A 20,233-nucleotide genomic window follows, 5' to 3' on the forward strand; every position below is an offset into this window, starting at 1 on the left:
AGGAAGACTTGCAGATGGCTAGTTAAAAGTGGGCTCCCATGGTCGCCATTCTGAAGCACAAGCATGTTTCTCAAGAAAGGGGGTTGGCTGCAGTCGGTTTTTGCTCTCTGCCATCCGCTTGGCCAGGGCTGACCTGTATTAGGAGGCTGTGGATTTCAGGGCAGAAAGTCCAGTCATTATTTTCCTAAGAGTGGCCATTCACAAAAACTCCGAGGGTGGGCATCCAAGCGATTGCAGATTAATTAGCCAGCATGGAATAGTTTTTAAAAAACCTTAAACTGGAGGTGGCAAGATGGGACTATTGTAGTTTTCTTAGAAGGTTTTGTGTCTTAGGGGTTTTCTGCTTCGGTCCAGGGAGAAATTCTTTCGAAAGTGGAGTGCTTCTCCATTAGGTCCTGCACATGAGCACTTCGGTGGTGTCTCTTCCTTATTTTGGGTAGAGGCTGACCGGTTCTCCCTTTTCAAGAATGCGGAGGTGACTGCCGGCAGATAACTGCACATCATGCGGGAAGAAGTGGGAGAGGATGGATGGGAGTCTGTTTCCACAGCAGCCTTCTCCAGTCTGGCATCGTCCAAATACGTTGGACACCAAAGCCCATCATCTTCAGTCAAGATTCCAGTTGGAGAAGATTTCAAAGGAAAGGGAGGGGGTGGTAGAAGTCATTTATAGTGAGCGGAACAAACGAAGCCAGTGGGGAGAAACCACGTCCCCACCATAAGGGGAGCCTGCCACATCTCAGCTGCAAAACTCTAAAAGACCAGTAGGTGGCAGGAAAGGGGAATAAACCTGATGCCGCCACCCGATGGTCACCTGCATGTTTGCAGCCCAGAGAGGGCGGCTCTAAAAATGGGACGAACGAGAAGAAATACAGCAAACAGCTGCATTCGTACATTCCTTTGAGGCTGGTCGGCTGAAACCATGGTTTGGAGAACAAGCCATAATGGCCTGGTTGTATATAATGGTAATCGTGTGTGAGCCTGTGTAGACAGGAGGGCAGGGGCGAGGGAGGAGCTGAATAACAACAAAGGCCGAGTTCACATACTGTATTCTATTAAGCCAAATCTGAGATCCTCTAGAGCAGGGTTTCTCAACCTTGCAACTTCAAGACGTGTGGACTTAACTGCCAGGTTCCCCATATGCTGGCTGGGGAATTCTGGGAGTTGAAGTCCACACGTCTTAAAGTGGCCAAGGTTGAGAAACCCTGCTCTAGACTGTGGGTAGACTAAAAATAAAAATTACATACATACATGTAATAACTCCGTATCCACTTTCTTCGCCCTGTGCATTTTGACTCACCTTTTCTCTAAGCTAAATCGTTGATGTGGCCTTTCCTCGTTGAAAGGAAAAGCACAGCTTCCTCGGCTCTTGAATCACAAGGCCAAGTAGATCTTCAAGAACGGTTGCAGGAGGAACCCTCTGACTTGAGTTGGTTTTGCTTCACATCCTCCATTCAAACCTCAGCTCAGAAATAAACTTGCTAGGTGACCCATGGGCGTAGCACTGTGGTTGTTCCTTTGTCAGTACAGAGGTAATAACACTGACCTATTTTACAGGGCTGATGTAAAAATAATTGCAGTTTAAATATTTGGTGTGTGCCATTTAAATGCAAAGTATTTTTGTTATCAAGGCTGCATTTTTGCATTTTTTTAGAAATCTCCTTATCTGCAAAAGCAAGCACATAACTAAACTTTATTCCCATTTCAACACGAGTCCTCTAAATATGCTACCTTTTAATTAGCTCTGACAGCTCAAGTCTATTCATTCAGCTTTCTTTACGGAGATATAAAGCCACTTTAAAAAACAGAAGTTTCTAAATGTGACCTACTAGATAGGATGGAACAAAGATTCAAACGCACAGAAAAAATACGTCTTTGCTTTGAAGGAACTGCATGATTACACGAACAGGATTATGGCTGTCCGGATGGGGGAAAAGAGAAAAATGGGTTTTCGTGCAGAACTGGAAGACAGTCTAGTTACAATAGGACAATGTGAGAGATATAGAATGAGACTCTGGAAAGTTTGGTGCCCCAGATGTTGATGAACTTCCCCACTGGCCATGCTGGTAGGGTTGATGGGAACTGGGATCAAGTGCCCGCCTCGGGGTTGAAGTCAACCCTCCATTTAATTATTTCTCACGACCGTTTCTGTTCCAAAACCACATACGAAAGCAGTTTGCAATGAATCTGATGGGAAGAAGAAAGAGCAAGTGGCCTCTCTCTTCCAAACGAAAGACAAGGGGTCTGGGGGTGCCTTTTCCGACCGACGCATTTTATTAAAAGGGGTCAGCTTTTGTGAGCTCCTAAAAGCTGTGTCTTTTTACAAGTTAGTTGGAAGATGCCGCAGGCTCCGGACTTTTTGCCTCTCTCTCCTCCTGTATTATCTTCGAAGCGCCCCACGTCTTCGGGAGCCGAGGGAACCCCAAGCTCGCTTCGTCGCCCTTGGGTACGCGCGGGCGCTTTGGTTCCGTGGGCGTGCGTGTCCTTGTCCAACACGGCGCGGAACGACACGCCCAGGCGGCCCGTGTCTTCCGACCCCAGCCGCCTCAGCACGACGACGCGCGGGTCAGCGGAGGAACAAAAACCGCCCTGCGGTGCGGGCACGAGGGCCTCGGGGCAAGCCGAGGAAGGGCCAGGCCCAAAATCCAAGGCCGGCCTGAGCAGTCGGCTGCAGCCAGAGCTCAGCGGATAAGGGAGTCCGGGGAGCCCTTTCATGGCTGATCTGAATGTGAGTCCTCGGGAACATTCTCGGGGGTTGTTGCTTTTTTTTTTTAATGGCTGTTTTATCCTGTTTTTAATGGGCAGCCGCCCAGAGTCACGTATACGAGATGGGCGGCCATATGAGTTTAAGAAGGAAAGAGGTCTGGGCCCGGGTACTCGTTGGAAGGGAGACCACGAGGAAGTCCTAGCGGCGTTGGCTCGTCTGGGGAGCCAGAAAGGCTCCGGAAAGGACACCCCGCGAACCAGACTGCCCGGCCAGGCTGAGAAGCGAAACGTGCGCCGCAGAGGAGGGAGGGGCCCCGGGCGGGCCAGGCGCCCCAGCGGCCCCGGGCGCTGAGTCAGCGCGGCTTCGGTCGCCGGCCCGGCCCGGCGACTACAACTCCTGGCAGCCCCTGGGGCGCGCATGCGCGCTGGGCCCAGGCCGCGCCCCGCCGCGACGCGCTGCGCAGGCGCGACGCGGGCCCGGCGGGCGGGTTGAGTAAGGCGCGCGGGGATTGGCGGCGGCCGGGCCGGGGGCGGCGCTCCGTGACGGAAGCAGCGGGGGCAAATGGCGGCGCGATGGTCCAGGGCCCTGCTCGCAGCGCCGCCGCCATCGTAGTCGTCCTCCCCCCGGCGCGCAGGAAGCGGCGGCGGCGGCGGCGCAGGGGGCGGCGGCGCCGCGTCCTCCCGCCCTAGTCCGGCCGCGGAGGGCCGCTCGGGCCCGGCGGCGGAGGCGGCCCTTCCCGCCGCTCCTCCCGGGCCTCCTGAGGTAAGCAGGCGGCGCGGCCCCCTCAGGCCCGGCCTCGGCCTCGGCCTCGGCCTCGGCCGCGCCGCCGTCCCCGGGCCGGCGGCGGGCGGGGCGGAGGGCGGCCTGGCCCCCGCGGCCCGGAGGGTTCGGGCGACGGCGCTCCTCGGGGAGGGGGAGTCGTCGGGGGATGGAGACGGAAGAGCGCGCCGTCCGCGGAAAGCCACGCAGGCGCTCGGTGCGGAAACGGCCAGGATGCGGGCTTGCCCCGCTCCGCTCGGCCCGTCAGGCGGGGATTTACTGGTGGCCTCCTCTCCCGGGCGCCCCTCTCTGCGTGCCCCCCCCCCCGCTAGAGTTCCCCGGCGGGGAGGCGGCCTTGCCGTTGATAAGGAACTGAAGGGACGCCCTTGATCTCGGCGCCTTTTCCAGAGGCGGCAGCGGCGGTGGGGAGGGGGCGAACGGAGGACAGGCTTTCGGTTGAGAGGAAGGGGAGGGGGGCTTTCACGGCCACCATTAGCCAGCCCTCCCCCCCCCCCCCCCCCCAGTCTAAGGAAAAGGCAGGAGGGAGATCACGGATGCTCCTTTCCTGGGTTTAATCCCGCGAGATTAAATCTCAGGTTGGGCAGGATTCATGCCATACTTTGTGTGGACAACTTTCTTTTCGTTGTTGTTGTTGTTGTTTCCTGGGGTATTTTACTGGCCAAGAATATACACGGTGCGGGCAAAGAAAAACTGAAAACGTCCAAGGTGAGAAAAAGCCTGAAAGAAGAAGTTCCCTCAGGAACACAGCTTCTCCTAATGGTGGTTAAGGTGGTTTCAGACTAGGCTTGTCTAATTTAAGGCTTTGGCTGATCTCCTTGGGAGCGTAAAACTTCCTAGCCTAATTAGACATAATTGTAGGGGGAGAAAAGTAAGATGATAAGGTGCTGTATCACTTAATTCAAAGCCTGCAGAGGCAGTAACTTTATTAGGCGGACTGAAGTTTTGTAATGGCAGGATCTTGGGTTTCTTAGAATTATTCGTGCAAATGGAAAACTGGGAGGGTGGGTTTCTTAGAATTAGATATGGTGAGGGAATGCCACTGGAGCTACAAACTGGATCTTAATCAGGCACAGGATCTGATTGTGTGATGGCTCCCTCAAAGCTTGCTGGGAAGAAGGAATGAGTGAATGATTCAGAGCCCCCCCTTTTTTTGAAAATGTAAACACTAGTTGTTAGTCTAAATTTTATATCCCATGCAAAGTACGTAGATTCCTTGGCTGTGACAGTAGCCTCTGGTTCACTTCATTTTGTTTTTTCCCCCCAAAATACTACACTTGAACTTGTGTCCTGCACTGACTGTAGGCTTCCTTGGCAAGTAAAATCATTTGGCAGCCATCGCTAAAATATGTTGATGAAGGCCACCTGAGTTCCTTTATGCCAGTGGAAGTTATGCTAGTGCTGATCACCTGTGAGCTGCCAGTTCTGTTAGCATTTTTTTTTAATAGAACATCTTCTCTAATTTGGTGTTCTCCAGATCACTGGACTACTACTACTTTAATATCTAGAAAGCTATATATTCCAATGCATCTGGAATATTCAGGTTCAGAAAAGCTGTTCACAAACAAGTAGGGGTGTTTTTAGGTAGAAAGATGGTGGACTAACTGGATCTTCTGTATTGTAATATACTGTAATCTAGTTAACATTCAAGTATCTAAATATGCCTTTAGGTTAAGCTTGTTAATGTACTCTTTAGTCAAATATCAATCTTGGAGTGCTCTTAAGATGGGTTCTGTAAACAGATCATTTTTGAAGTTGAGACTGGTGAAAAAAGTGTGATTCTCTTTGTAGTCTGGCAATAATCAGCCATAACTGTATTGACTGATAGAGTGTATTATAATAGTCAATAGACAATTGACTGTTATAATACACTCTATTTTGGAGATATCTTGGAGTGTTTGTGTGTGATTGTGTATTGGCAAATACAGGCTGTGTTCACAGGATTTGCCTACCACAGTTGATCACTTAACAGATTTCCCTGGGTTCACATTACAAGCTGAAGTATACATTAATTATATGGCCTGAATTCATGGAGTATGCTAGGCTAAAATGTTGTTGGCTAGTTAATGAGGACATGAAAATAGCCCTCCGGGATCAGGCCAAGGTATTATAAACCTAGCCATAAACATTGTCCTGTTGTTTTATCTGCAAAAATATGCTGAATGAAGAACCAAATTCACCTATTTTATGTAACACTATTTTTCAAATTCCCCATTAACATCCACCATGTTTGGGGGCAGTGACAACATGTTTTTATCTGTGTATCAGGGCAGATGAAATTCAACAGATAGTATTGGCTTATATTCACTATAAAAACCTTGCACTTGTAAGAGACATTAAAGCATGGAGCACTTCCTTCATCTTCAGCTGTTTTTTTCTCTTCATCTTGCAAGATTGATTTATGTATAGGGTGTGGTTAGAGTTTTCAAGCCATAGGTAAAATGATCTTAATTAAACAAAAAATCATTTACAGTATTTTCCTAATATGTCATACTGTTTGGGGAAAAAATGCATATTAAGCAAACCTTTTCAAAACAACTCTGGGCATTTTCTGTTTGTGCATGCAACATGTAAAGAACACCTTTATTTTAGGTGATTTCATCACCTCTTGAGTTTAAAATGCCAGGGATTTTGTTCACCATTTTTAAACATGAAATATACTAACGTTCCTTTAAATAAAATCAAAATTGTATTTTAAAGCACTTTTGTCTTTCCACAGAGAATATGAAACAGGGGTCAAAATGACATCCAGATTTGGGAAGACATATAGCAGGAAAGGTGGTAATGGCAATTCAAAATTTGATGAAGTTTTTTCAAACAAACGGACCACTCTTAGTACAAAATGGGGAGAAACTACCTTTATGGCCAAGCTAGGCCAGAAGAGGCCCAACATCAAGCCAGATATTTCTGAGATTCCTAAGAAACCCAAAGTAGAAGAGGAAGCAATAGAAGATCCATTTGGATTTGACAGCGATGAAGAGTCTTTGCCAGTTTCTTCAAAGAACGTGTCACAAGCTAAAGGTTCCGCTCAGCTGGAGTTGGTTGAAGCTTCTCAGCCTGCAGACTTCTCTTCTGTACTCGAGTCTAACAGCAAAATTCCTCCATCGATTGGTGAAGACACTTTGTCCAGCAGATGCGTGTCTTTTGATAACGCGGTGCATGACTTAAAAGAGAAGGATTCAGCCAGAAACATGGCAGATGAAGACTTCAAATGTAGCAGCGCAGGTATGTTTGACTAATATAGTTGTGTTCAAAGTTAACTGTTAGGTCAGTGTTGCAAGCTAGCCATTGTCTTAGCCAAATTATAGTTTCTTCAGATCTGAATCGCTCCAACTGGCATGTGCTTGGGAGTGGTGGTGGAGACGGCGGCGGCTTTGGACACTTCTCACATTTTGTAAGTTGAAATCAAAGAGGCAACTGATATTTTGTAAAATATGCCTTTGTTTTTCAGAACTGTAAATAGCAAAACATGGACATGCAATTATTTGTAATGGATATATGATTTGTAAAGATATAGATGAATTTTTTTTAAAAAAAGCATTTCAGGCATAAAATCTCACTGCAAGCCTCAAATCATTTTTCCAGTTGAAGCATCCCCACAGTTGTCATACCCACAGTGATTAGAGGAACTAATTTTTAGGCCAATTATTTCTTTGTAGAATTGAAAGACCTAATGGAACATAGAGGCATGAGCAACACTTGAATATACTCATCTGTCTTTTAATGTTATCATTCTGATGTTGCTACTGTAGGTATCAGAATCCACCTTCAGAAATAGGTACTTTGTTCCATGTATTACTTGGTTGTTTAGAGATTTAGTCTAGCTGTTTCTGCATCTGTTAAAGCCAGTTTAAAAACAAACAAACAAAAGTGATGTCAAATTGTGTATAGGAAAGGGGAATTGTGTTTAATTCAGCAGCATCCATCATTTTGCAGACTAGTTTTTTTTTCCCCCAAATTGTTGGTAAGTCAAGCTTTTGTTGAATATGAATATGATTTTTGGGGTGCTGTAGTCCCCATACTGATTTGAAATAGTCTGTTTCTGAAGTATACTGTAAGTAGATGAGGATCTTTGCAATTTTCAGCAAATTAGTCTTCCTAATTGCTTCTTAACAACAAAATGTAAAATTGTTTGTCAAAGCATCAATATAGAATCCTTTTAAGGGTTTTAAAGGAGAAAAGTAAGATAATATACTTAAGTGAATACAAGTTACCACTCATAAAAAAGCCCCATTATCAATGTTATCTCATTCCCTATCATAGTAATGTAGCAGAATCAGTGACATCTCCCAATTTAAAACATCCTGTATTATTTAGAAATAGTTATGCTTCTAGTACTGTACTTGATCTGTCAGTTAAAAGTTACTGTCCTAATATAATATCAGAGGGTACGATTCTTCATTAATGTGACAGAAGCAGCTAGGAATGTACAAAACTACTCTGGGAACAGAACGTTCTGTTTCTCCTCTAGGTTATGCCAATCTGGTTTCTGGTGGGGAGGATTAAATTCCAGAAAACTACCAGAATGGCTGGATTGGCATGGTCTGGTTGAGAAACAAAATGTTATAGGCACCTCTGGCTTCTGTAGTTCTTGGAACAACAAGGTTTATATACTTACAAACAGTCCGAGGGGAACACTGGAGGGTCATTGGATTGAAATTAAGCAAGAACAGTTAAGACATTGGCCTATTTTTCTTTTGTATCTTAAAGGAAGTTTCCTTTAAATAGAATAATACATACTAAACAGTGGCAGCTCCAGGACCTCTAAATAATTATTATAGTTTCTGTTTGATTATGTCATTTTATCTATCCATTGTTATTTTCCAGTCACTTTACTAATCCAAGCCATTAAATTCTTCTATAACCTCTAGTACAGTGACTGTTGGAACGATCACCTACAATGATTTGTGTATGTTGGTGTTTTCTTTGAAACAGTAATATTCCTATGGATCTATTTGGATCCAAGACTCCTGTTTGAATCTCTGAATTAAATGATTGTAATTTAATAGTGGTGCTAGTCAATCATGCTCTTTTCTACAGTGCTTTAATCCATTTCCTTTCCTGCTTATCAGGCATTTTGCAACTACAAATAGACTCATCAAACTTCATTGTATTCATATGTTAAAAAAATTAAGTGTTCGTATTTGTATAACATTTTCAACAAGTCCAAAGCACTTTCCTAAACTTAGTAATCTTTATAAAACTGTATGGTGATATATAGTACCTGATTGCAGCCTAATGTCTTTCAGCATTGTACAGTTTGTCAACTTTTCAGTCCTGGAACAGTTAAAAATGCAATTACTTGTGTTTAAATGGTGTGTTAATTCTAAATGTGGCACAATATTGTTTTACTTTTTTTCCCTTTGATTTCTTACTGTTTTAAAACACCTTTATAAATTCAGTTGTTTTTTTTTTAAAAGAACAATGCATATTAGAAGCAGAGTAGAAATGTAATTGAAAAGGCCTTCTACTGCATCTTGAAAATGGGAACTTTTCTACTCATGGGGTAGAATATGAATATAACAAGTACTAAAACCTGTAAATTTCACCTGTGTATAAAAGCATGTTAATGCAGGAATAAGCTAAAAAAAAAAAAAGAGATGCTTTGTTCTCTTGGTATAATGTCCAACTGTTTTAAATTTCATATGAAGTGTTATTGTAGAACTATGGAGATATGTATGTATGTATGTATGTATGTATAAAGTTGTTGGTTTCTGAAAATACTGAGCCTTTAAAAATGGATACAAAATTGAAGGTTTTAATAGGGCTCAAGCTTCGGGTGAAAATCATAGGGTAATAATACTATTCATTAGCCAAATCCACCTGCTCAAGAATTGAAAGAAAAACATATGGTGTTTACTTGCTCAGATGAAATCCCACAGAGTAATAGTCATCTGGATTCCTGAAATCCTTGGTAAAATAACAACTCTTTATTCACTAGGCATGTGCCTGCATATATAGTAAAATTATGGTAACATACACATATATTTATATAATTAAGTAAAATTCAGATTTGGTATTTCATAGCCGTGACTGAAGAAACTGTTGTCTTGGTTTCTTTCTAGGTCCTAGAATCTGACTCATTTAAAGCAAAATTGTGTCCTCATCAACTTGTACTTCAGCTAGTGATTCTAATACCACTTGAGTGTTAAGAATTTGATTCACAGGCCTTTATTGGATTTTCTTTATATTCAGCACTGAGTCTTTTTGTGAGAGTTAAAGCCATTTTGCTTGACCATCAGATTGGATGTATCTGTATGTCGCATTAGACCATAGTTTATTGCCACACAAATGAGCCACAGTGAACTTCAAGCTTGGCTGCCTCTCCCTTTTGTACAGCTGGGAGATTAAAAGCTTAAATTATGGTCAGTGTCTGTACTGATAAACGATTAACATGTCAGGTACATGTTATTTAGCTTGCTAATCCAAACAAGTTGAAAAATTACTAAAGCTTTTAAGATTAACCATAGCTAACATCTAACAAAATAACAGTCTGTAATTTAATTAAAAAAAGAAGCAAAACGTACTGAAGGAAATGGGTGATACAGGATTTATGGCTCATCCAAGTTGCACTAAACTGTAGTTTAGGGTGATATGTAGATTCTGCTATCTGTATCAGTCTTTTTATCATGCAAATGATGCAGCTATTATAGTATGCGGTACTGTATGGTGTTGATGGCCAGCATTGCCAGATGTATCATTTTATCTATCCATGACAGATATTCCTCCTAAAAAATACTTTTTTTAAAGTTGAAGTTGTGGTCTGCTCTGTCTCCAAGTTCTGGAGATATCTAATGTTTAAAAGCATCAAAGTGAGTTTTATCATACCTTCTGTCTTTCTTGATAGTACTCTAGTGCATGTAGTCTTGAGTTGTAGTTGGGTGGTGTTTACTTAATGTTTCTCTTCTGATAGAAATGTAAGTTCTATCAGTGCAATAACAGGCTGCCATAAATAAGGTAGTTGTAATGCTCAAATTGCCTTCTGTGTCTTCCAAATCTGGGTTAAACATGACAAACGTTAGGAAGGAGCTGTACTGGACCCAGTATTTAAACTTACTTATAAGTGATCTGGAGTTATAAATGAGAAGTGAAATAGCCAAGTTTGAAAAGATATCAAATGATTTACTGTAGTTAAGCCCCTTTCCCCCACCCCCACCCCACCTCCAAAAAAAAAAAAATCAAGAACTTCAGCAGGAGTTTTCAGACTTGGAGGATTGAGATTACAATGGCAAATGCAGCTTAGTATAAGCAAATAGGAAGTCATAACTGTTGGGGCAAAAACCAGTCCAAACTTAGCTGTATTTGCAGATGGAATCAGCACTGATAGTGGCTCACCACCAGGAAAAGACTTCAGAGTAATAGCGGACAGCTTAATGAAAATACTGTTCCATTGCATGGCTCTTGTTTTAAAAAGGAAAAAACAAAAAGGAAGTTGCATGTTGAGGATCATTAGAAAAGGAATTGGAAATAAAAATATAGCTGCTAGTAATATACAGCTATTATGTTGATCTCTGTGGTACATCATATAGTTCAGGTCATTACATCTCAGAAAGAATATTGTGAAATTGGAGAAAGGGCACAAAAGGACAACATGCCTCTGGATATGTTACATATGACCCAGAGAATGTTCTTGCATTCAGGTCTGCTTGTATATTCTTGAATATTCTGTATATTCTTAAGATTGTCTTCTATAGAGAAAGAAATTAGGACTAGATTTAATCTTGATTCAGGATTCCCAACCTTACATAAATGCATAAAGCTTGTGTCCTCCATACCCAACTGAAACAGAATTATATAAATGGGATATCAAATTAAGCATGAAAGGGAGCAATCTAGGTTTGACTTTGTCCCTTTTCAGAACATGGAGATTCTGCAAGGGAAGATTGGATCACACTCTTAAAAACCAGCAGATTAAACATCTATTAATGCAGTGCTTCCCAAACATTTTCCTTCATTACCCAAAACCCTAACTTGGAACGGTCGCTGAAGGAATGATTGTAACTCGAGGACTACCTGTATTATAAAAACAATATCACTGAATGATCTTTATGTCATTTCCACAAATTCCCATTGGTGATTTCATCAATTTTCGTCTTAATAGGAATACTCTGGGAGATTTTCAAATATATTTTAGCACACATGGCAATCTTTAAGTCAATTTGAATGTCCCTGTTGTGATTGGGTATTGGGTTTGTGTGTCGTTACCCAAAGAAAAACCACTTTTACCCAATTCTGGGTAATTTACCCAGTTTTGGGAAGCACTACATTAATGAGAAGACCTGATGGTGTGAACATTTGAAATAGAATGAACATTAGGCAAGTCCATTTGTTAAGGTAAGTAATTTAGCTTGCAATTGTATCTACACAGAACAGATTCCACTGAGTTCAGTATGAATCTTATTAATAAATTGGATCTGTTGTTTCAAAAGTATCCTTTAAAAAGGAGGTTTATGGGAAGTTTTTCCTTAAATAAAAAGTTACAGTTTGTAGTGTTTTTTCTGCTAACTGCTGTAAGTGATGCTTTCAACAAATCATTAAATAGTTGTTCCTTACAACTTTTTCTCAAACCCACATATAATCAGAAAGAGGACCCTAGAGATGCGGTGTTAAATAGGGCTGTGCAGCACTTCGTATTTAAGAGCTCAGGCGCTTCTTTGCAACTCTTTTCAAGCAGTTGCCTCTCTTCCCAACATGCTACGAAAGCTTTTTGCGGCCGCAGCAGAACTTCAGGAGAAGATGCATTTGTTTAGGAGTCGCTGGCAAGCAGGAGATACATACCCCTGAGCACTCCAAAGCCACAGAGGCACAATGCAGTCCTAATAGAAAACATTTGGGGAAAAGAGGCAGCAATATATAAGCATCTGTGCTGGTTCCGTTCATTATTCTAAGATGTTTCATCTCTGTATTTCGCTCCCTATTTGAATGTAATAGAAATTCTAATTTGCAACTGATTTCACAACTAATATTTATACATGTAGAGTTGCTTCATGTTTTTATCCACTCTTGAAATGATCCATGTATAGTTCATAGTTTCCCTGTCATTCAAAAGGAAACATTGTGAAACTGAAGAAAAATGCTTCCTGCTACTGACTTCTCCCAAAAGGCAGACCACCAACCTAAAAATGATAATTACTTACATTCAGCTCTATGTAGTATGAATAGAAGATATTTCTGCTCATACAAGAGTCTCCCCTCCCTGTTTCTGCTCTTTCTAAGTACTTCCCTGTGTGTCACCCCAATTAATTAATTTGTGTTTTTATAATGTATCACCCTGAGAGCTGTTAGCTGTACAGTAGTTAATTAATCTTAGAAATAAATGAATGGATAAAATAGCTCTTAGATTCCAATACATCACAGTATATAGTGGGCCACAATGATTTTAATTATTTCTTATTATATTTAATTAAGCTTGTTTACAGGAACTAGGCTTCTGTTAAGTTTGTCTAGTGGTCAGATTATACTTGTATTTAAATATTGAAGGAAGCAATATCTAGTGTGAAGCAGGAGAAACCCATATGTTGCTTTCAGTAAGATATAAACTGACACACTGGATGGCTCACAAATCTATGTGGTTAGTATTAGTACTTTTATGTGGTATTTCTTATATCGAAGAGCAGTCCAGCAGTCTCCCACAACCACTATCCCGTGAGGTGGGCTGAGCTGAGAGAGGGTGATGGACTGGCTCCCGTTCCTAGTCCAACATCTACCCTTGCTGGTTCTCCTACATAAAGGTTAGGAGGAGTCATTTGATTTGAGTTATTTTTCCCTAAATTTCCCTCTTGCTTGGGCAGAAGTGTTCTTCTTCCTTGATGTGACTCTTTCCTTTACTAAAGGGTACAGAAAACACTGTAAACAAGATACTTAGTATTTCAGTCAAACATGTCAAAATAGGGAAGATGCTCTTTATTGAAAACATCTGCTTTTCTAGTCTGTTGATGAAAAATACTGTTAAACTCATTTCAGTTTGTAGTATCAGGTATATTCATTTCACTGGTGTTTATTTTGTAGATACTGAACTGAATTATTCTGAGGACAATGAGAACAGCCATTTCCTCTACAAGAATGCTGAAGACAACACAGTTAATGCTCAAATAGCAGAAATTCCTGGATACAACATTGAAATCAAGGAATCTCATGATTCTTGGGATTCCCATATTGCAAATAGAGACTCTCCGTCAGATGTATCCCATACTAAAGGATCACTAATAACTGGCTTATATGATTGGGAAGATGAAAATGAGGATGCCCAAAGAGGAGAATATATGTTAGGATTTGATGATGAACCACTTGCAGAGATAAAAAACAAGGATGAAGATCTAGTCAGAGAAGAAATGGAAAGTCCAAAGGAAGCCATTAACGAAGAACTGATGCAAACTGTTCTCAGGCCGAGTAATTGTCGGACATACTGTAGATCAAACAAAACAAAATTGCAGGGAATGACGAATTTTGATAAACTACTGGATGGCACTCTTCAACCTCTAGCCAAAGCAAACAGTGATTCAAATACTGATGGTGTGAACCCAGTAAGGAAAGTTGCTTTAAGTAGTGGGACCAGTTTTAAAGGGACAGTTGGAAGGACTAGAGACTACACTGTTCTCCATCCGTCATGCTTATCAGTTTGTAATGTTACCATACAAGATACCATGGATCGTATTGATGAGTTTGCCACAGCGACACCTACTGATCTGGGGGAAGCAGGGCGTCTGAGAAAGAAAGCCGACATAGCTACAGCCAAGACGACAACTAGATTCCGACCCAGCAATACCAAATCCAAGAAAGATGTCAAATTAGAATTCTTTGGCTTTGATGACAGCGACGAAGGAGGGGGTGGTGAAGGTGGATCTAGAACCTCTGGAAGCTCAAATTACAAAATTAAATACTTTGGTTTTGATGACTTGAGTGAAAGTGAGGATGACGATGAAGAACGACTGTTGGAACGGAAAGTCAATAAAAAAAGAAGCCAAACGACAGCCTCCTCTTCCTCACAACAGTCCACCTCTGATGGACACGAGAGCTATTCACAGGATAGCCAGTCAAGCTCCAATTCAGGTAAGTTAACATCTCCTTGTACACTTAACAAATGTGGTTTGCTCACTCAGGTATAATGAACTAACTCATTAAACCCTGATTTGCTTATGCTGAGAATAAGGAGCAGATTTTCATCTGTACTTTTTTTTAATGAAAATCTGGAGAAGTAGAATAAATGATTATTAAACAGAGATCAATTGGATTTTCTTTATTAGTAATTCTAAATCATGAATTTTATAATTAAATTGAGACAGTCTGACTACTGTCTTAAATTATAATATCAACCTAATCTATTTTAGCAGAATCAACCTTGTAGGATGAAATTTGCTCTTGTGGTCCAATAGATCCTGATCTAATCTGTTTCTACTTGTTGATACAAATTTGATTGTAATTTCACATCCTAATAAATAATATTGAGACCCTGATATATCAAGATGTCTTGAAAATAGATCAGCAAATTCTTAGCTGCCTCTTCTTATCCCCCCCTGAAAGCAAACTTTGTAGAAAAACTGAATATCTGAATAATTAGAAGCACTTTTCCATTCTAACATGTTTAATGTTGAAAGTGTAGAATGACACTAATTTTGAATATGCAGAATTATATTATTTTAGAATTCTTCCAACACAAAGATATAACGAAAAAAGGAATAGTAAACTGAAAGCCTCCTTGGATTCAATGTAAGTGTTGAAGTGATTCAGGTAATAGGAAACTGAAACAACCTGAAGAATTGCTAACAATGTCTTGATTATCTATCCTGCATCTTGTTTAGCTTGATATTTGATAGAGAAGAAGTAGCTTGGAAATTTATAAAGGTAATTAATGGGTCTAAACAATGGCAGGTAACATGTATTTGATTCCAGGATCTTCATTTGTGAACATTTGTTAAAGTGATACAGTAAATTGCTTGTGAAATAATTGGAAGTACATGGTGTCATTTATTTCATCTATTGAAAAGATGCACAATGTACAGAAAAGAAACTTCCATCAACTTATCGGGAAGTTAAACTATTTAAGTAAAATGCTTGAAATATTTCAATAACAGATAGACTGGCTAAATGTTTAAAGATTGTAAAGATGGATGATTTAGCTACAGTGTAAAATAATTTAATCACAGAGTAGGAGAGAATTACATTTGAATTGGGCAGTAGAGAAATTCTTCTATTTTAAAAAATGACAAAACTGTGCATTACAAAGATAATTTCTTTCCCTTGCATATATTTCAAAAGAAACTCCTCTGATACTCAATTGGGTCTCTAAATTAGCTTAAAAAGAACTAGGAAGAGCCTAATTTCAATCATATAGCTCTTGATAATGTGCCAGAATAAATACTATTTTATGATCTCATACTATGTAAGATTGGTTGGATTTCGTCAGTGAAAATTGTGTTTAGTTTCTTTGGCCATTTCATATACTTTATTTATTTATTTATACATACATACATACATACATAATATTTATATAGCCGCCCATCTCACAGATTTGTACAGTAAAAAGGGCAATCATAAAAGCTAACCATTAAAAAGTCAACAATTAAAACACAAAGTTGCATTAGAAAATGGTTTGCCTGTTTTTCAGTAAGGATGGGGGAGGGTTTTGGGTGGATGGCTGTTCAAATGACTGTAGACTATCTGAGTTGACATTGCTGTTAAATTGCTGCTTATCTATGGAAGGAGCTACCATAGAGTAACAGAAATTGAAGTATTCATTTAGACCAGTGTTTTCCAAACATGGCAACTATAAGATATGTGGACTTCAGCTCCCAGAATTCCCCAGCCAGCATGGCCTCAGCATGGCTGGCTGAGGAATTCTGGGAGTTGAAGTCCGCACATCTTCAAGTTGCCGAGTTTTGAGAAACCCTGATTTAGACCTTCCACCCCTCTACTTCATGTAGGAATCTGACTTAGGGCATTTACAACAGATGTTATGATTCACTCCCTGGAGAGAGGTGTGAAGGAAACTGGCAACCAAATTAATAGATCGCTATTTACTCCATCTATATTATATTTTATGAAAACACACCTAAAGGTACTGCTAGTGTAATAAATTAAGAATTTGGAGCCATAGTGCTAAGACTTTTTCTGTACCGCACACAAAAATGATGATTCATGTTTTTCGCTCTGTGCCAAATGCTCTGTACTGCTTTGGCTGGAACCAAGTGGGGCTTCCTTGGTGGGCCATGGGAGAATTTGTCATTTGAAATACTGGTTGAAACAAATTTTCAGGGATGGGTCCCTAACTCAGTCTATCCTCACTAATAAGTTTATTTCATCTTGAAAAAAGTTGTAGCCTTTGACTTGTTCCATTGCAGCCTTTTAGCCCAACCCTTGTCAATGTTTGGAACAGAGAAAGCTGTGTTAGAGGTGAACAGAAATTACTGAATTCTTCCCATTGCTATTGCTGTTAGAAGGTGCTGGGTTTGAATTATGCGTGGGCAATTTGTATGATTTGGTTACGTATTTCACCTTCAGGAGATCTATGTTATTTAATATTTGCCACAATCTCCTCTTTAATCTCTTAATTTATCACTTTCATATATTGTATATGTATACCCTTTTGGTCTTTCTTTGCTTCCATCTCTTTCTCCCCAATATCTTTGTTCCCCACTTTGCTAGTTGATCCAAACTGTATCTATGTTTTTTAAAAAATGTCCAGCTTCTTTTTGAACATATCCAGTGAAAAGGAATCTAGTATTTCTCTGGCCAATTGTTGCCACTGTCAAATTGCTAATGTTGTTGGCATTTTTTTCCTAACATTCGACCAGAATTTGTCTTCCTGTTTTGCCTTCTACATCATTAAACACAAGTTGCTTTAAAAGCAAATACCGTTTTGCTGTTCGACTTAATTGTTATTTCATATTACAGATATTTTATAAAATATTCCTTTATGTAATTGGTGACCTTTCTGTTAGTCACTTGGAAGGGTCTGTCTGATGGTAATGGATCCATCCAGCTTTTTTCAGCGGCAGGCCTCCTCTGTTTTGCAACCAACCCCAAACTCTCACCCTCTCAAGCCTCTCCTGTCGAAGCAATACAGCCTAGTGTTTTTACTGCCCTTACACTAAAACTGGAGGCTGTTAAGATGATTTATGTATAATTATATTTATAATTCTAAAGCTTTGAATGATGTCTAGTAATTAGCATAACATTCTGGTTTTTATCCTCTTATGGCTAATTTGATTTATTGATTATCAAATGTCATAGCAGTGCGAGTAGCTACATGTGCTGTATTTGGACATGTGTATTTTAGCTTCCACCCTTAAAAAGACATACCCCTCTTAATCTTAAGACCTCCAGATGGAGGTGCTGCCAGTGAATGATATTTCTCCTTCCACATAAGAGCAATATTTCTGAATCCATGGCAAGAGGAATAGGTTGGGGGGCGTTGTGTGGGGTGAGCTCAGATACGAACCCTGCGATCCTTTCTTGGTAAGGCTGTTTTCAAGTTAAACATTTTAGCAAACCCATAGTTCCTATTTCTAATTTCCTGCAAAGCGGGGTTGTAGAAAAGGATGGAAGTTATTAAGAGGCAGATTACTTGGAGGAAGCACATGCCTTTTAAAAAGTTGTATAATCAAAAATATGGATGCATTAAATATTAAAATAGAGTCAATTTCTATAGGGATATAAAAATAGTTATCAGAACATCTTCATGACTACAGCTTCAAATCCTCATCTATATTTGAATGGGGGGTTGCAGTTAAAACTCTTTTCTATGTAGTAATTAATCAACCAGTGTTATTATATAGAATGAGAGTATGTAATTTCAGTTTATCAGGAAGTTTTCATTGGGATTTTGAGACTATTTTCTTGTCAAATGTTTTATTTTACTTTATGTTATTATTTTATGATTGCCCCTTGCTTCCTTAGAAGTCTGGTTGTTTTATTGATTAGTAAGTTGTAGACAGTTATGTTGGATATTAATTCTGAATTTCTTACTAGTTGAGGAAAGAGTATTTCTCTAAATACATAAGCTTTTGGGGTAGGTAGATGTTGAAACAGTTCTGCCTGTTTCTATATAGTCATGCATATAGTGACAGTTTCTACTGTGTTTTGCATTAACACGTTCAGCTTTCATGCCAATGAAGCCATTGTGAAGCTGATGTTAATTGGACTCACCATTTGGCTAGTGTTAAATTAGGTAGCAGATTACATCAACAGTATTTGTTCTAAAAAACTTTAATTCTGATGAAATATCAGTTAAGAATATTCTACTGACCCATGTAGATTTTCCTTTTAAAAAGATAGATTCAAGGTTGAGGTAGAATATATTGCTTGAAACAGACATATATATTAATAGTGGGCAAGAAATACTGTCTACTATTAGCTTAGGAGAAGAACTGAAAGTTGCTTGATAGAACAGTCATCTATTGCCTGGATATTTGCTATTTGCTAGCATTTTATTTAGCATGTATCTAAAGCTCTTCCTTTCACAGTAGGGTGGTTTGTGAAGTTCCTCTTAGCCTCACTAAACACACTGCAACTTCAAAAGAAAGTTTCCAGTCTTCTAAAAAAATGAAAGATGTAGTTTATTTCCTCTTTAGTTGTATTTTATATATCCCCCCCCACCCCTCAGTGGATCCTTTTTACGTGACTCATTTTCACAACCCCTCCTCTCCTTTTTATTTTTTATCATTGTGGGGAATGTTACATACTCAACTATAGTTGTAATCTGGAGTCCTCTGTTCCTCTTTTAAAATATAGAAGAGCCTGAAGCTACTGTGATTTTAAGTCAAAAGAAGGTGGCTGTACGTTTTCCTGGAGATAAAATAGGTAAATTTCGCTGCCACTTTTTGTTTAGCACACTCTTCTCAACAGTACTGCTGCTTTGTCAAGCAGATATTCTTAGTATATGTTTAATCTTTTCACCTTTGAAACAAACTCCTTTCTTTTGAATGAGAGTCGTTATTTGTTAACCACATGATCTTTATTCTTGTAGAGCTGCTGGACTTTGCAGAAGATTCATCCAGTGTTCCTGAAAGCAATAAGAAATCTACCAATCCACAAAGTGATAAGTCTAAAGAAAATACACGAAAGATATTTAGTGGACCAAAGAGGGTAAGTGGCAACATTAAAGTTAGCATCATAAATTAATTGCAATTTTAAAGGTAGTTTTAAAACGTAGTTAAGTCTCTTTAACCATAATATATATGTCCATAAAGAATATGGTACAAGCATGAAAACCTTATCTGTACATCATAGCATGTCACAAATGTAGAAGTAATGCTTGCTTAACAATGGTAATTGGGACTGGAATTTCCATCGCTAAGTTATGCAGTCATAAAGTGTGACATCACGTGACCGTGCCAGTTAGTGACGGTAATTCTGGCAGTCCCCAGTTACTGTCGTTAAGCAAGGATCGTGCAGGTTGTTAAGCGAGGGCCTTGTGATCACGACTTCCAACTTCCTGCTGGGTTCCCCATTAATTTTGCTTGTGGGAAGCTGGCAGGGAAGGTTGCAAAACGTGATCATGAAACAAAAGTCCAGGCCGGTTGCCGAGCGCCTGGATTGCAATCACATGACCACAGGGGCACTGCAACAGCTGGAACTTCGAGGACTGGTCGTAAGTACCACTCATTTAGCACCATCACAATTTCATACGGTTGCTGAATGAGCGGTTGTTAAGCGAGGACCACCTGTACTGGATACAGTTTGCATTCTTTACATTTTAGCAAAATGTCTTGTTCTCTCGAACATAGCATAATGCAGGTTTGGGCAGCCCATGGA

The 20,233-nt window shown here is 40.2% G+C and overlaps 1 protein-coding gene across 2 annotated transcripts in view; it reads left to right on the forward strand.

Moving 5' to 3' along the window:
* The first annotated feature begins 3,221 nt into the window (after nt 1–3,221).
* The window catches only part of WAPL (WAPL cohesin release factor), a 39,861-nt gene continuing 22,849 nt past the window's right edge, over nt 3,222–20,233 (forward strand). The window contains exons 1-5 of one of the 2 annotated variants that reach the window (XM_088129707.1): nt 3,222–3,466; nt 6,201–6,706; nt 13,490–14,530; nt 19,211–19,279; nt 19,446–19,564. In XM_088129707.1, coding sequence (XP_087985833.1) covers nt 6,223–6,706; nt 13,490–14,530; nt 19,211–19,279; nt 19,446–19,564 — 1,713 coding nt within the window. In that variant the 5' untranslated portion in view covers nt 3,222–3,466; nt 6,201–6,222. The remainder of the gene's footprint in view (nt 3,467–6,200; nt 6,707–13,489; nt 14,531–19,210; nt 19,280–19,445; nt 19,565–20,233) is intronic. The other variant, XM_088129698.1, reaches the window with a different exon arrangement.

The sequence above is a fragment of the Python bivittatus genome, unplaced genomic scaffold (assembly GCF_059951505.1).
Source record: "Python bivittatus isolate LINGU-HERP-01145 unplaced genomic scaffold, Pbiv_v1 ctg000050_np1212, whole genome shotgun sequence".
NCBI lineage: Eukaryota > Metazoa > Chordata > Lepidosauria > Squamata > Pythonidae > Python > Python bivittatus.